This window comes from Euprymna scolopes, chromosome 5 (assembly GCF_053919585.1).
Source record: "Euprymna scolopes isolate OS-2025 chromosome 5, ASM5391958v1, whole genome shotgun sequence".
Taxonomy (NCBI): Eukaryota; Metazoa; Mollusca; class Cephalopoda; order Sepiida; family Sepiolidae; genus Euprymna; species Euprymna scolopes.
This window is the reverse complement of record NC_136486.1, coordinates 65,529,907-65,547,579: the sequence shown is the minus strand read 5'-3', so window position 1 is coordinate 65,547,579 and position 17,673 is coordinate 65,529,907. Positions and strand designations below refer to the sequence as shown.

The 17,673-nt window shown below is 32.8% G+C and overlaps 1 protein-coding gene across 5 annotated transcripts in view; it reads right to left on the bottom strand.

Moving 5' to 3' along the window:
• The window catches only part of LOC145276824 (bactericidal permeability-increasing protein-like), a 230,657-nt gene that overhangs the window by 159,041 nt on the left and 53,943 nt on the right, over positions 1–17,673 (bottom strand). Inside the window, exons 4-7 of one of the 5 annotated variants that reach the window (XM_080128174.1) lie at positions 17,485–17,558; positions 12,041–12,183; positions 1,930–1,993; positions 1,093–1,184 (exon numbers count right to left, since the gene is read on the bottom strand). The exons of the other annotated variants lie outside the window; for them this stretch is intronic. Of the exons in view, the coding sequence (XP_079984300.1) occupies positions 1,093–1,184; positions 1,930–1,993; positions 12,041–12,183; positions 17,485–17,558 (373 nt within the window). The remainder of the gene's footprint in view (positions 1–1,092; positions 1,185–1,929; positions 1,994–12,040; positions 12,184–17,484; positions 17,559–17,673) is intronic. 5 annotated transcript variants of the gene reach the window in all.

Here is a 17,673-nt window from a genome sequence, read left to right as displayed (position 1 = left end):
ATACGAGTGAAACGCTTTGGTACAAAATTGCTGAAGATATGTACGGAACGAGTTTTGTATTATTTTGTATGTATGTCTTCTCTTTCTTTTTATGCTTATCTATTCATCTAGGTATGCGTTTATATATGCGCTTAATGAAAATAGTCCTTACGTGTATATTTTTTTAGATTTGTGTAGATAGTTATGTAAAAATGTCGTACTTCAATGTGAAGGAAAGACTTATTATTTCATCTCTCTTCTTTCCGAACTTGAATGGGGCTGTCAAACTAAAGACGTTAAAAGAAGAACTTTTTGGACTTCTTAAAAAGCCGCAAACGCAATTGTTTTGCAACCTGCTTATTTTATATTTGTATTTATTTGAAGTTAAATGCACCTTTGTTGTTCTCCGACTCATATCTTCGTGTTCCTTTTCCGTCTGAGTCCTAAGTGTCTGGTCGAAACACAAGATTATTTCTTTCTCTTTCTTTTTATATTTATCTGGTAATCTAGGTATGTGTATTTATATATGCAAAGAATGAAAATATGGTTACGTGTGTATTTTTGTAGGTTTCTGTTGGTAAAATGTAATACTTCAATGGATGTGCATACATTCTGAAAAGGGAAGACGGTTAAGAGCCTGGTATCGTTTTGCTAAAACATTACATTTAGATAAATTGGTGTACAGTGTATTTTTAATACTGGGGAGAGTCTGTTGAATAGCTATTGGGTTGTCATTACGTTGAATTAAAGACTAAAATCTATTTAATTAAATATGCCTTTTAAGCAACAGTAACTTAGAAAATTGAAATCTATAAAGCTAGCAATATATCTCAGTTCAAATACGGACAAATCACCGTTCTAGCCGGAAATGTTTCGGCACGTAAAATTATCTTCAACTCAATGTTCGAGTCAGGGAAAATACTATTAATATTGTTTTAATTTGAATTCAAACCAATTAAACTAACAGCTCATTTATGGAGAGCCGATAATATAAATCTAGTACTGCTGCTACTAAAACTATGACTACTGAGGTTACTACAGCATAACTACTATTACTACCGTAAATAAAGTTGGTGCTATTAATAAATGCACACTTGGATAATTCTAACTTACCTTGTGATTGGTTAGCATGTATGTAGTGGTGAAGACTGGATCTGATACGAAACGATAGTCGAAGACATAACCATTCTTTAACCAGCGAATCACTAAAAGAAAGTAAATTTAAACATTTACACGTATATGTAAACAAATTGACCGGTACTTGTTACAGGTCAACGTGAATTATTTTGATCCTTCATAAATATTAAATAATAAACGGTTATTACTTTGTACCTACTATGAACTTTCCGATTTTACTGATGAGTTCATGGACGTATATATATATATATATATATATATAATTTTTTAACAAAAATCAAGACGTAAAAGAGTGGGTGGATAGCAACAAATAGTGTATTTCATCGTTAGTTACAATTGTTTCCAGACTATTCGGACAAATCCAAACATTATGTCGTTTTAAGATTTTCACAAGAACAGTTTTTCTTCAGACTTATTGAATAAAAAACACTTTAACAATAAAACATTATGGAAACCATTTCTCTTATGAGGAAAAAAAACAAGCGAAAATATTTTACCTATATCGCATGCTTGCAAAGTTTTTTTAAGTAATTCCTAAGTGTGTTGCTTGTACAATCCGAATAAATCAAATAACATTTTCGAATTTACTTAACTGATAATTAAAAAAATAATAAGTAATAGAAATTAACAATCCGAAAGGAAATTGCGAAATAATTTTGTTACTGGAACATAATTTGAATAAAAAATAAATTATGTGATAGCAATGAACCAAATATTTATATTGTAATCATTTCGATTTCTAAACTATTATTCTAGGTTACTATCTTCAAAAATGCAACTGTAATATAATGATCAATTAAATATATCACTTACGTGAAAAATTGGAAAATTTTTGAGCAACATTATTATTGACGATCTTTATTGCACTGTCACACAACTGTTGAAAAAGAAGTTAAAGTAATTCTTAAAAAATGGACGAAACAAAAATATTTTAGAATAATAAAATTGTACAGAATCTGACAAAATTTAGAGTTTTTTTTATTTACACATAACTACCATATAACCAATTTGCTGCCTAACTTAAACGTTTAAAACATCTTATTTCACAAGTAACTTGTTAATTTGGTTTTCATTCTATAAAAGAATGAAACCTAAATTAGCATGTTAGTGGTGAAAAAATATTTTGTTAGAACATACACGCAATATATATCTTGCTTAAACTGTCAATTAAAAGATATATCGGTTGGAAACTCAGAAATTTTAGAACAAAGCTGATAGTTGTAAGAGTTTACAAAGTGTACCGGATTTTTTTAATTGAGTCTTATGTAAGTTTGTTAAAGTAGTGTAAGCCAATCATAAAAATTGCGATATCTATGATGTTTGTGAAATTTCAACATGGATAATCTCTCTCTATATTTCTAAAAGTAAAATTGTCTCTCTGTGCGTGTCTTTGTTCGTTACAAAACAACTCTGACAATTTTCAGTCTATAAACTCGAGATATGATAAAATTTGGGAAAATCATTTTAATCGGTGTATGACCAGACATTTGGCAGTCTATGAGTCAAAGACCAACTATTTGACGTCTGCAAACTCTACCAAACTCGTCCGCCAATTTTGTGTCTATACACTTGAAATTTTAGATGTGGGTAAATTGGACATGGATCGAACTTTTTTTAATTTGACTTGAACCCAAAACAATAAGTGTTAAAAGGTCAACGTTGGAATCGAAGTTTTTCAAAATTTGAACTCTGCAGTCTCTACCAACTTACAATTTTTGGTCTAAACATTTAAAATGTTACATAAAGTGTATTCGGACATAAGATAAGCTTTTAAATCGTTTTAGCTGAACATTTGAGCTGCCAAGACGTCAAAGTTTAAAAGATTTGATCTTTGCGGTCTCTAGCGAACTATTCAGCCATTTTGGGTCTAAATATTTGAACTTTTACATAATGGTTATTCAGACATACAGCAAGTGTTTGTGGGCGAAACTGCCAAGCGATGAAAGTGTAAAATATTGATCTTCTCAGACTCTACCAAACTCCTCCGCCAATTTTATGTCTAAACACTTGAAATTTTATATGTAGGTTACCTGGACATTTGTCTAACTTTTTAATACATATATATATATACGCACATAAAGTTATCAACAGTACATAGGGCTCGAGCAAAGGCGGGCTGGTCTGCTAGTTAATAAATATTCTCAAAAGTCAAGTGCATTTTAATAAATTTAAAAAGAAATGTTACGAGTCTATATTCGTACTAATAATAAGTATATCAGATGTGAATCATTTGACATAATTCATGATCATTTGACATAAATAAAACTAGATCCTCTGAAGTTCAATTAATAGTCTTCAATATTACCTAATCTATTGTAAACGTTTTATATAATTAAATAATATAACGGGGCTTAATTCAAACTCTAATAAGAATTCTAGACATATGGTTTAGTATACGTATAGCCTGATTCTACTCTGATATAAAAGTAATTTAGACAGTTTTTATGTTGGCATTTGTATTTCAAATGTTTTATGTTAGTATTTGTATTACAAATAGAGGTGAGCAAAGCAGTCGTATAAGTTGGCGAATCATACGAGAAATATGCTGGTTAACAAGAAAATGTTAACAGCCATATATTTTTATTTTATTTTAACTCTATCGAAGTTTTCAAAAACCAAGAAGCCCCTGCCTAGCGGTTAACATTGGATCCTTATGTGAAATACACAGACATTCGAATATTCCATTAATGTTCTTTCTTACATAAAACATTGAGTTAGTAAGGAAGTTAGGAACATAATGTTCCTCTCCTCACTTGACTACTGGTCAGGTGTTATAGTATAGCTTTTTTGTTTATATATTTCTTCTGTTCTTTGTCTTAATGGATTTCAGGACAAAAAAATCATATAATCTGGTGGATGATCTAACTTCGTGTTTTCAACTTGCGGTAACATCACTTGAAGAAGATGCATTCCTCGTAAAACCCAGTATGCGTTAACAATGCCGAAGAGATCTGATACGAGCTGCGAATATTATGTAATTCTTAATATTTGATCAGGGTTTACGTGAAGGCAAAAGTATCTTCATTCCAGATTGTCTTGATAAACCCCTGTAGAAAGAGGCCTTAGGGACTCGAATATCGTTCCAGTAGGCATTCAATTTATACCCGTATATAGAAAGCATTCATGACCTCTCCAGTGTTTATGCGCCATGATGTGTCGTGAGTAAATAATCAGAAGCTAAGTTTCATGCTATGCTTATTAGAAAAATTATAAAAGCTAATAATAATTAATAAAGGTTATATAACAAGCGTGTCGAATGATCGATTATTTTTCTCGGAATGTTTATGGAGAAAATAGGCATGCTGATAGGATAAAGAATTTCACAATGTAATGTTACAAAAGGCACGTTGTTTTTAAACACATTTTTAAGACAAAAAAGAAAACCATCTCAGTATATATGCATCTATTACAGTTAATACACAAGTAGTTTTTTATTGGTTAGAAAATATTGACTAAAAAAATTGTTTAAGAGGAATGTCGAAACTTTTTTTCGCTCCAATGTATTTAATGAACAAATATATTAATTATTCAGGTAAAATCCTATATTGATTTTGATATTGATAAGTGGGTTGTTTTTGGTCTTTTTTAGGAAACAAGCAACTAGGGACGCTAAGTAACAAACATGTATTTTTAAACGATTCTTATCTTAAACGATTCATGAAAAGATTTTCTTACAGTTTACCTCTTTTGACTGTTTCCTGCAGAAACTTTTCAAAAATGCAATAAGTACAACGTATGTGAAAAAGATACTCTCATGGTAAAGCACGGTTCAATAAATTTCGTATTGCTCTTTAATGGACTACGCACACAAATATTAATAAGATTTTATAATATTTAGGTAGTAACGTAATTATTATCACATCGTATGGATCCGAATATTCTACTCTTGGCATATGATTCCCTAATATTTTCTAGTCAGAGATGTTTCTTTAGAAAGTCTCGAGTACATACGAGAGGAAATATATGACTGTTAACCACATCCTACGTGAAAGTATTTTTCTCCTGGGGAGGGGGATATAAAAAAGAATAAAATTACTTGTTTAGGAAGGATGGTGATAGCTATTCTACTACAACAATTTAATATGCAGCAATAGGAATGATTCGGGTAAAATCTTGTATTAGTTTCTTATAAGTCAAAGGATGAAACATTCTTAAGAGAAGCATTTGTGTATTTCATGCTTAGAGTCATCGTTATAAAGGAGTAGATTTTGCTATCTTTAGGAAACAGACAAACAGGGACGCTAAGTTGCAAACTTGCATTTTTTAACGATTCTTATCTAAAGCGATTCAAGAAAATATTTTATAACATTTTATCTCTTTTGATTGTTTTCTGGGGTAACATTTCGGAAATGAAATGATAAAACATACGGGAACAATTAAAAACTCTCATGGTTTAGCACAGTTTAATAAATTTCGTTGTACTACGCACACAAAGAAATGAATGAGGTTCCACTACTTTAAGGTGATTACATATGAATAATTTGATTATCATCATATCGTTTGGATCCGATGATTCTATTGTTTACATTGGAGTTCCTTATATTTTCTAGTCATAGTCTTTCTAGAAAGACTCATGTACATCCGAGAGGGACAATATGATAGTTGTTCAAATACTGAGTGAAACTAAATTTTGTAATAAAATGGATTGAAAATTGAAACGATTAAGTCTGTTGGTTTTATTTGGTGGGGAATATATAAAAAGGAACTATTTTACAATGTTTAATGAGGCATCCTATAACATACATACATTTGACATATAGCGAATATGCATGTCAAAGATATTCGAAATTGTTATGGCATTTAACATTTTTGCAAGTAAATATTTGTTCAAACTCGTAGGACAACATGTTAGCGCCAAAACATACATCCCACCACTCACATAAAATGCACGCGGAGTAATATCTTCAGACTAAAGAGAGATTTTAGTTTACTACTCGCATAAAGCTAAAAACCAAAATGGGGATCATTGTAATTGTATTTCTACGGCATTGTGACTCGATTTCGTAATCTTTATTTGCCTAAAGTCGAAACATTTATTTTTTGTTCGCTTAAGCTTGTAAGCGGATTGATAGAGGTTTGCAATATAACTTCATTCATATGTCCGATACCCTTAGTCTCGCCAATAACATATAGTCAATTTTAATCGAGGTGTCTGCATTCGCGCTGGACAACCGCAAGGCGAAAAACCTATCTACTACTATATAATAAAGTAATTACTATGGCTGTATGTGAGTGTGAGATTTTTTTCCGTATGGACGGGATAACTGTTGGGCCGAGTTTTGTAAATTTTAAACAACAGCACTTTATGTGTCTGGCGTTGTTCTTAGATAGGTTTACTACCGGAACAACTTCGATTAATACCGTGAATCGAAATAATCCGATGAAGTAAGAAACAGGTGATGTGGACTAAAGTTAGGAGCTTACACAGTCAAACATCACATGGCATTTGAGAAGTTTTACTACCCCACAAGCGGAAGAGCTCGATATATGATTTCAACAGTAAGCTTTTTTATATGACAGGGTCGTGTTCGAAATAAATGTTTATGTTTAAAGAAAAACAGAGTCTGAAACAATTATTCTCTTTAGCATGATACTTGATTTTGCATTTTTATATTTATTTTAAGCTATTATATAAAAAAAAACATAATTTTGTAAAATCAGCAGTAGAGTCTCTACATTATAAATTACGATTACATTAAAATACTTCGAGAGACATGTGAAGCTTTCTTCCGGTGCACCGCAATGTGTCCTCACCCGATTCTATTGAAAAACGAGATATTTGCACAATTCCGACGAGAGTAAAAATGTAGGAGTCTGAAACATTTGTGGGTCTTCATTCAATTCCGGGAAACGGATGACGGTTTGCCTAACATCACGCAAAATAATGTTATTTATGAATTTAATTACTACTGTGCTACGTAAATTGAAGCTCTTTGAACCTGGAGACACGCATTAACCACCATATCTCAACGGAACGTAACAAGGCTAGCCACGTCGTTTTCGCCCGATTGCTGCTTTGGAATCTGCCATTGGTCATCATCTAATTGAAAATCAAGCTTGTGTCAATCGCTATAAAATGGATTGTTTTAGAATTTTGCTTCGGTTGACTTTTAAAAATATTTGATGATTTTAGAGTCAGTCTCAATTCTTTTACCCAAGCCGTCGTTTTGTCAACCAGAGGGGTTCGTTAGATCATTGAACATGCTCGGAGATATATCTTATTTTCCTCATACCTCCTCAATTTTAATTGTAACTATATTACATATTTTATATATATTTCACACGAATTTTGATTCGCGATTTCTTCCTCCTTTTTACCTTCATTTTTTTTTAAATCGTATATCTCCGAGTATTTCCTCTTAAGTTTTAATTAATTCCTGATAGGTTATTTGGTATAAAACGCTACTATGCTTTGCTCTAATGTTATTTTCGAAGCCTTGTACAATTTTTGAACCGAAAAAAGTAATATATATATATATATATATATATATATATATATATAAGTTGACCTCCCAAAAGGGTCCCAAATCTAATTAGGCCCCGTTTCTTAGTGTTTTGTTCGAATGAAATGAAACTTTGATCATAACTAGTTTATTATATTGAAAACATCACATCAAAACACTAGGGTCTTAGGTCTTATTTTTTTCCTTTCTACAGGATATGTTCTAGATGGCCTCCATTTAGCTCCATGCATTTCTTGAGGCGTAGCCCGAAGTTGTCCATGACGTTCTTACAGACCGAATTGGTAATGGCTCTCATCTCGTCCCTGATGGCTTCCTTGAGTTCCGTGATGGTTCTGGGTTTTCCTGCGTAGACTCCGTCCTTCAAATAGCCCCAAAGAAAAAGATATGGGGGGCTTAAGTCCGGGTTATGGGGTGCCCGATCAAAATCAGTCTGGAAACTGATCACACGGCCTCCGAAGTTCTCTTTCAGCCAATCTCGGGACAGGTTTGAGATGTGAGAACTTGCACCGTCCTGCTGGAACCAGAACCTGCTCATGAGCGACGGGTAGATGGTTTGGAGCTCACTCTTGAAGGTTTTCAGGACCTCCACATACCGCCCATTTGTGACTGTCACTGCTGCGCCAGATTCCTCGATGAAGATCGGCCCGATGATGCCTCTGGCCGAGATTGCAGCCCACGCTGTGCACTTAGGAGAGTGCAGGGGCTTGGTGGCTACTTCATTTGGTCTGGAGGACCCCCAGAAGACATTTATCTTGGAGTTCGCCTTTCCATAAATATGGAAGTGAGCTTCATCTGAGGTCCAAAGGGGGCTAAGGAAACTTGGTGTCTCCTAAATTTTCTCGAGCATTTTGACTGCCATAGCCCTCCTCTGCTTCTTGTCTGAGGTTGTAAGGGTCTGCAGCGTCTATATTCTGTACGGGTAAGCCCTGATATCGTTCACCAGCACTCTCCTGCAAGTCTCACGGGACATACCGAGGGACTGACTTCGCTTACGCACAGAGTTTCGGACTCTGCTGAAGAGACTGTCTCACTATTTCGACCAGCTAGGCTGTTCGCTTCTTGAAACGTCCCGAGTGGCTGGGACCGTTCTCTCTGGCAGCTTTGAGGTTCTCCACGGTGCCATACTTCTCGAAGTGATCAACCCAGTTCTGAATTCTGCTTTTGGATAGAGCATTTTCGCATTCGAACTGACGCATGAAACTCTCCTGGGTTTTCTTAAACGAGCCTGTCTCAATGACATACTAAAAATAGTTTCTAGAATTTTTAGATGCAAGGGTGAGCGCAACTTATTCAAGATCGTAAGCATGTCAGCAGTTAAATTCATGGCACACGCATGGTTATTTATGAGGTGCTCGCAAGTCGAAGCACAATACGTATTAATCAGAACATCCGAAGGTGAAAATTTGAAATTGTAGCTAATAGATGTCGTGTTTACCTTCGTCTACCTAGGCTAGATACTATCAGCAACCGATTTGCGAAGCAAACTTCTTTGTCTGTACAACAGACCGCGTTGTTTTTTCTAACCAGACCTATGTTGCTGTCCATTTTGAACGATGTTCTTCTCATTCACCATAATTTTTATTATTTATTTATTCAAATGTAGTTGCAGCGCCACTATATTGGGCGAAAGGGGCAAATATTGGATTTGCGCTTGAAACAACAGGAACCATCAAATATTCGGTATGCTAGTTTTTCGCCCTCGGATGGTCTGAGTAATAAGTATGCTTCTATTTCCGAGCACTTCATAAATAACCATAGGTTAGGTGTGCCACGAATTTCAGTGCTGACGAGTTTACGATCTTTAGTTAGACGACCCTTTCATCTAAAAATTCCAGAAACTATTTTTGTTAAGTCTTTGAAGCCTTCTCTTTGCAAGCAAAAAGAAAATATTTGGGGGCTTAATTTAGTTTCTATGTGATTTTCTCCCGCTTTTTTTTTCGTTTTTTTTTTCTCTCCCCCGCCATATTCAAGATTATTTTTTAAATCGCATTTTCTCTCGATTTAGCTCTGTTGAGCGAGGAAGGAAACCTGGTTAGTTAACCTTAATTTCATTTTTTTTATTTTTTTAATAATCATGTTGGTTGTGCTGTATTTAGCAAGATATATATATATATATATATGTGTGTGTGTGTATGCGTGTGTTTGTGTGTTTATATATATATATATATATATATATATATATATATATATATTATGGGGTAATTATATAGTGTAGTCGTTCCACTGTAAATAAACTTAATTCGCATTTTAGAGTACTTTTCTGCCACTTTTATATATATAGTGTTATATTTTGTTTATATATATATATATATATATATATATATATATATATATATATATATATAAACAAAATATGACACTAAAACTCACGAGGATGAAAATTACTACAAGAGGAGTAGCATAAACTCGCCATAAATCCAGCGAGCAACAGAAGATATTGCTTTGAAAGAGATAGCTTATTTTGTCGACTTGTATATAATGATGTTTTTCAACTGTTATTTCTTGTTAAGTGATCTATTTCGGGTTCTTGTTAATGTATCTTTTCAGGAGAGAAAATGGGCCGCTTCAAGACATTCCTCTTCTTTTTTTTTCGTAGACTTGTATAGAATGGCGTCTATTGTTTCGGGATATTTTATTTCATAATTTATATTTTTCTCTCGCAGAGTTGTAAATAATCTTGCTTTTGGTGGGCTATTTCCTATCGCCTCCAGATACTATCGGGTCGCTAGGAGAGAACACACACCGTTTCGCGGCTTTCTCCTCGCTTGTTCGCGTATTGGCTCAATCTCACTGATGTGAGAGCCGATTATCTGACTTGCGTTTAAACGACCTACTCAATACATTAAAATGGCATTATATAATTAAGCAGATCCTGTTACGAGCGTTGCGCAGTCGATTAAATGTTCAAAGACTGCGTCGAAAACATTCGTAAATTTAAGACGTGCTTAGATCGCAAAGGAAACGAATTAATAATAATAATAATAGTAATAATAATAATAATAATAATAATCATTTTATATATATATATATATTGATAAAAGAAAACAAATATATATATACATATATATACATATAAATATATACATAAATATATACATATAAATATATATATATATATATATATATATATATATATATATATATATATATATATATATATATATACGTCTAGTATCATTCTCCGGATGGTGATTTAAATATAGTGCATCATTAAGATTCTGTTAAATGTTTAAATTTTTAAGCTGAAATAAGGATTAAGTAAATATTAAAATAGTGCATATTGCTTAATTAGCGTGTGATTACTGTGTATTAAAAACCAATGCAAATCTAAAATGTTCGATACATTGTATAAAATACTTTGCATAAATTTTTTCTCAGTAAACTTATAAAATAGTCGTAAAAGTATTGACTTATTCAAGTCTTACAACCATTGTAACGCTTCAAAAATATCACATATCTGAATTTTAGCGAAAAGGCACTACCTGGTTTCCATCCCTTTCCTTCTGTGAAATTAAATTACACATATGCCAAGTTAAAAATCTGTACATCTTACTGGCGTTATTCAAAACTCACGTCGATTGTTTGTATAGTTAAGCGGTGTGTCCTGTAGAGACAAATATGCGAATATATACACATACCTAATTTTTATGTATATTACGATGATTTAAGAATAATGACATTATTGAAGCGAATGCAAATATTGTCAAAAATCTCAATTAAACATATGATATAAGATTCGCTATTTTAAAACAACATCCAGAGATTAAAAAGATAACGACATCATCTGATTAAAATCTGGCGAAAACTAGAGAGTGTACATTCATAAGCATGGGAAGAATATGCGAATATATACACATACCTAATTTTTATGTATATTACGATGATTTAAGAATAATGACATTATTGAAGCGAATGCAAATATTGTTAAAACATCCATTAAACATATGATAAAAGACAAATACAATTTGGATCATCACAACAATGCATTAGTTTGATTCTTAACCTGTCCTGAATGATTCGCTATTTTAAAACACATCCAGATATGAAAATGATAACGTCATCATCCGATTAAAACCTGGGGGAAAATAGGGAGTGTTAATTATTAAGCATTGGAAATGTCAGTTATGAAAAATGAAATGTCAGTAACGGAAATAAAAAAAAATTCAATGAGGTTCTCTCTTCAAAGCTGTTGGATATGATTATATTTGTGCCCTTAAATCAAAGCAGGATTAATCATAATAAAAGATCTAATACTCTGCAATTGATATCATGTTTTATTTAGATCATATTCGTACACTTCACTTAGAATTTCCTGTCCCAATTTCTCAACCTTTACATTCTTAAATTTTCAAATTGCAAAAAAGCAACGGAGAACATCTGAGTGTTAATTTCATAAAGGTAAATTTACTTAAGTATACAATAATAATTTAATATATGCTTATGAAGAATTAAAAACTTGCCTTATTTTCCAGGAGGCTGCTTATTTTGCTACGGACAAGGGGGAGGATTCTTTTCACCAAAGTGTTGCTAGAAATGACTTGCACAAAGACATCGCTGCCACAATGAACTGCTTTCAAAGACAACCCTCCGTTAGATGTCTTAGCTGAAATAATCAAAGTTAAATCTTATAGCCAATATTTGAGAATATTGCTATTTTTCTTTCTTTATTTATTTTCCATATCAATATCAGTTCCATCTATTTTTCTGCTTTTCTGTTTGTTTGATTTTCAGTTTGTGATATGCTGTGACGACAAAATCTTTTTTTTTTTTTTTTACAAAGGCGTCACCATATTATCAAGGCCCAGAGGCCACTCAAGGATAAGGGTTAAAGAGTGTACAGTAAAAATTGGACAATATAGTAATCATTAGTAATGAAAATTTGGTAAATTTAATAACTTATATGGAACGGCTCATCAAGAACTTATTTACTTTAGACTTGAACACAACCATATTGTAGTCAGCCGGAAAGCAGGAAAACGGAAGACAATTCCACAGGCGTGCAGTTCTAAGAAAGAAGCTTTGTTCATGGAATCTACGTTTAGGTTTAGGCACAGATAAAGAGTGGGGGAAATTATTGATAGTGTTTACAGCTAGACGAGTGTTTCTTGTGAAAGTTTGGCGAGGGGGGACCATAGATTGAAGCTCAGTTGAACACTTTCCATGAAAATAACGATACATCAGAGACAAACTCGCAACATCTCTTCTGTGAGATAGAGGTTGCAAGGAGGAGAAAAGGACATCTCCTACGAGGCTACGAAGTCTATTTTGAACTCTATCAAGGCAGGACAAGTCCTTTCTAGCAGCTCCTGCCCAGATGTGGCAACAGTATTCCATCCTTGGACGTACCTGGCTCTTATATAGGTAGAGAATAGCATCAGCAGTGAGATATCTACTGGATCGATAGAAAGATCCCACCATTTTTCCAGCGGCCTTGGCAACAGATTTGATATACGTGTTCCATTTAAGATCAGGAGTAATGGTCAAGCCCAGAAGCTTGTTAAAACTTGAGGCCTCCTGAAGACGAGAACCATTCATTTCAATTGATGACAAATGTGAATTAGAATGTTGATGATGTAAAGAGAGAAGCTTGGTTTTAGATGCATTAAAAGTAACCAGCCACTCCTTTCCCCATTGTACTACGTGCTCAAGATCAGAGGAGAGAGAATTGGAGAGAACTTGGTCGTTTACTGTCTTAGATGTGCTACCATAAATGGTAGTGTCGTCAGCATAAATGTCTATAAATGATGTGACAGGGTTTTTCTTGGTTGTTAATTATTATATATCTCTCCCTGCTTGGGTGTGTTTCTTTGTTTGTACACCAATTTCTCATAAGGCTTTTATCTGTTTGTGATTCTACCATTTGAGTTGTCTATATAGTTCCAAATATACTGTCTTTCACAACCTGGTCATATCTATTCTTATATTATTTTTGAGTTAGTCAGCTGCATCCACTTATTATCTGGTTTATAGTTTGATTTGTTTTCTTACATAGCATGCGTTTGTAGATTTCTTGTGTCTTATGAATCTATTTTCATTTTGATCCTGCCATCTTGTGCGGTTGCAGGTTTTCAATTACCATTTCCTGAAGGGTTTTGAAGTTTTTCCACCAGTATTTGTGTATTTCCTTATGATTAACTGCTCTTCAGTTTGTCACTTTTTTACGGTTGTCTTAAGAATTTCCTAGCTAATTTCATTATCTGTTGTTTCTCTGATTTGATGTAACCTACTTTCATATCTTTCAACCTTCCGGTTTTTATTGTGTCGCTTTTCGAATATCTCGTCCCAGTAGAATTTGGCGTTATTCAAGTCTAGCAGATTGGCTTTTTATTTTATTAGTTTTATTGTTTTTGCTAGTACTTCTTACACATGTCGTTAGTAGAGATTAATCCCTTCTTTTCTCAATAAAATATATAAATTGCAGAAAGTCTCATCTGAGCAAACTTACTGTAGGTTGGCAACAGCAGATGTCACATACAAATTAATTATATCTAAGCTATTATCCACTATTTTATGTAACTTTAGAACGCTTTTTACGACACATTTGTTCGTTAGAATAAACTCCAAATTTACATCCTTGAAGAAACATCATCACGACCAACAACATCTATAGTGGAAGTAGTTCGTATTTCCACTCTATTTCTAAAGTCCTGTAATCGCACTAAGTCAACACCTAGAAGAAGTACACATAGTATTACGATATTGGTCCGCCACCCGTTGTTTATTGTATCATAAATACATACACATACGATTTATTTCCATGTTGCATTTCTAATATTAATAATTTCAAACTTCTTATATTGCTTCATTTCCAATTTGCTGAGACCTGTTAAAACGATTATTCTGGATAACTATCTTATTCTATTAACAAACACGCTCTACAAATAAAAAATGGCTGGTAAACTAATCCAGACAGAGCTATATTAAACGTTCATTACGTTTTACCGTGTTTTCATTTACACATTTACGAGCGTCCATGTTTTCTTTTCTATTCAACTTTATCACGGGTCATTCAATTTTTAAATATTTATTGTTTTCTTTATATACCACCAAACCGTTCTACTCCTATCGCTTCTAGAAAAAAATTACATATTAAAAAAGTTATTACTGTTATTTAAACGTTCATTGCATTTACCACTCTACCTTCTACGTTTTCTGAGTGGCGATGCCTCCTTCAACAACAACAAAAAAAAACATTTAAAAAGGCAAGGCTGTTATTTCAATGTTCATTGCGTTTCCAACTGTTTACCTTCTACGCTAAATAGAATTTTCCTTAAAATTGGGTAATTATGATTATTAGCTTCCTAAACTTTATTGGTACTTATGCACTTCTGTTGTCGTTACGAAATTAATAACGTTATTATTTAAACAGCAATTCCTAACATAGGTGTTTTCTCTACCTGAACCTAGCAATGGAATTTAAAAAAATAGATATAGTAAAAATTGCTTTTGAAAATACTGTTGTTTTTTAATATAGCCTAATGATAATCACGAAATGATTTTACAGAAAATACAGTTGGAATATTAATTTTACTGTTCTTGCACTTAACGATTTATTTAAAAACATAGATATCGTAAAACTTGATTTTGACAATGCTATTTTTTAAAATATAACGTCGAAAAATACAGTTGGGAAATTAATTATTATGTACTTTTACCTAACAATTTAATTTTAAAAAATTGGTATTGAAATAATGATTTTGAAAATATTATTTTTATAAACGCAGCATAGTTGTAATATACGTTTATAAGAAGGAACTTATTTGACATAAAATAAAGTTGGGATATTAATTTGTTTGTACTTGCGGCTAACAATTTAATTGAACTTTATTTTGCAAATACGTTTTTTTTTTAATATAGCTTAGCCTTAAAAGGATGGAGGTTGAGCAACAACAACAGCGACAGGAACATCCATACTTTGATTTTTTTTACGTTGGGTGGGGGCATGCTTCCAATCGGGCAACGCAATTTAATGAGTTCTGCCAGTCATTAATATATCCCATGGCGTTCGTGTGACAGAGCGCCTGCCTCTACTTCATGTACTCTCCAAATTGTGCGAAAACATTTGCAAATTAATTTGCATTATCGTGACAGCAGCTTCTGTAATGTCTTCTCATTGCCAATACTAATTGGCATTTACTTGAATTTGGATGCCATAAAACCTCCTCAATATCTCAGTCGTTTTCGGTCAAATTTAGTAGTGGGAATGCCAATACTATTTCCTCGCGGTGTTTCCATCCTCATTGACCATTTATGGTTATTTATGAAGGTGCCTATCGATTCTGGCAATCCTTTTTTTTAGATACGACGTAGTTATTTAAAATTTGGCATTTTCAGGTTTCTTGGTTCCATTGGAGTTTAAATATTTTTTCGTTTGATGTTTATTGCAGTTTTAGTATGAGTCCTGTAACAAAATAAAGAACTCTTCAATAAATCGAGTTACTTCCCCGTGAAAACCATTGTAAAAAAAGTCATGCACATAATATTAATAAACGTGTCTACATCGTAATTTTACCTTGTATCAAGTTTCTTCATTAACAACCCTCGGTACGACATGGTGGCAGCGTTACTAGCTTATGTGGATTAGTGTCCACATTCAAGTGTTTTCTTTAAGATTTCAACTGTTTTAAGCAGTACCGTATGTTGTATAGTCTTAATTATATTGATTATTTTCAAGTTTCCATATTCCCTTTAGATCTCTTTCAAACTCCGCGTATTTGTTTCGATTTTCTTTGCTTGAATTAGTTTATCTCTTTTTACTTACATGCCTAAAAGTGTTTTTTCTATTTGTTTTTCTGGTTTGGATTTTTACCATTTATCCCCATCTTCAACGTGCGGTCGTTTTCATAGCTTCCAGTGATCTGCCTTCTTCACTCAGTTGTACCTGCTTTCATATTTTTATGATCTAGTTTACTTGTATGTTGTTTACTGTTTCATCTCTTTGTCCAGATTTACAGTTTTATTTTCTATTTTACATTCAATGTAATTAGTTCCAATGGCTTTATTCTGCATAGCTCTCAGTTGAGATTCTGTTTTTTCTTTTCTCGAAGATTTTTTATCCACGTTTCGGTGTCGCTGTGAATCTTCTCCCAAGGCATTGTAATAAATCGTCCGTGTAGATATTTATCTTCGCACTTTTTGTCTTTTTTATGGTTTCATCATTTCTTACATTCTTGACGGTGAAACTCGCTGTGGTGATGCAAGTTTTACGCACTTTTTTCTATTTTTTTTAGTACTTTCAACATTGTTTTCTACACTTGCCAGTCATGTTGTATTAAAGTAGTTTTTTTCTAAGTCATTTATTCTGGTAATTCTTTACAGATATATCGTCTCAGATTTTTACGAGTCTTTCATGTAAAATTTGAATTCTACTCAAGTACACGCATTCTATCGTGATCTGACATTCTCCAGTTGCCATTTTTCGAAAGGTGATCTTGAGGGTTTCTTTATTAATTTCTATTTGTTTTCATGATTTGAGTAAGGCATGCCACACATACCCACAGGTACACAGAATATATATATATATATATATATATATATATATATATATATATATATACGAGCAAACAGTTAATAAAACATGTTAAAAACACTTTGAAATGAGTTAAAAACATATTTAATCTGAAAATGAAACACTAGATAAGTGGATAGTCCTTAATCCGCGGAGTTTCGAAGAAATACTTTCCTTCTAATCAAAGGGTAGGAATTAGCAAACTGCGGGATCGGATTTTGCATGCAAAAGTATTTTATGAAACAACAAGTCAAAGATCTTACTTGAAAACAAAGTTTTATATATATATATATATATATATATATATATATATATATATATATATATATACGATTATAGATGTGGGTGAAAAAGAGAGATGGACCGAAAGAATGAAAGAAAAAGAGATTTACTTACTTGCTTCCAATGTCAATTGCAGTGAAATTGAACTAATATCCACAGTTAATGAAACCCTATGTTCCTGTTTAACCCTAGAAAAATGAGACATTTTATATTTTGAGAGTTTGCAAATAGACTGCATCATTTTAAAATGAAGACCCCAAAAATACTGGAAATTTTTACTTTTTAAAATGTAATATATATATA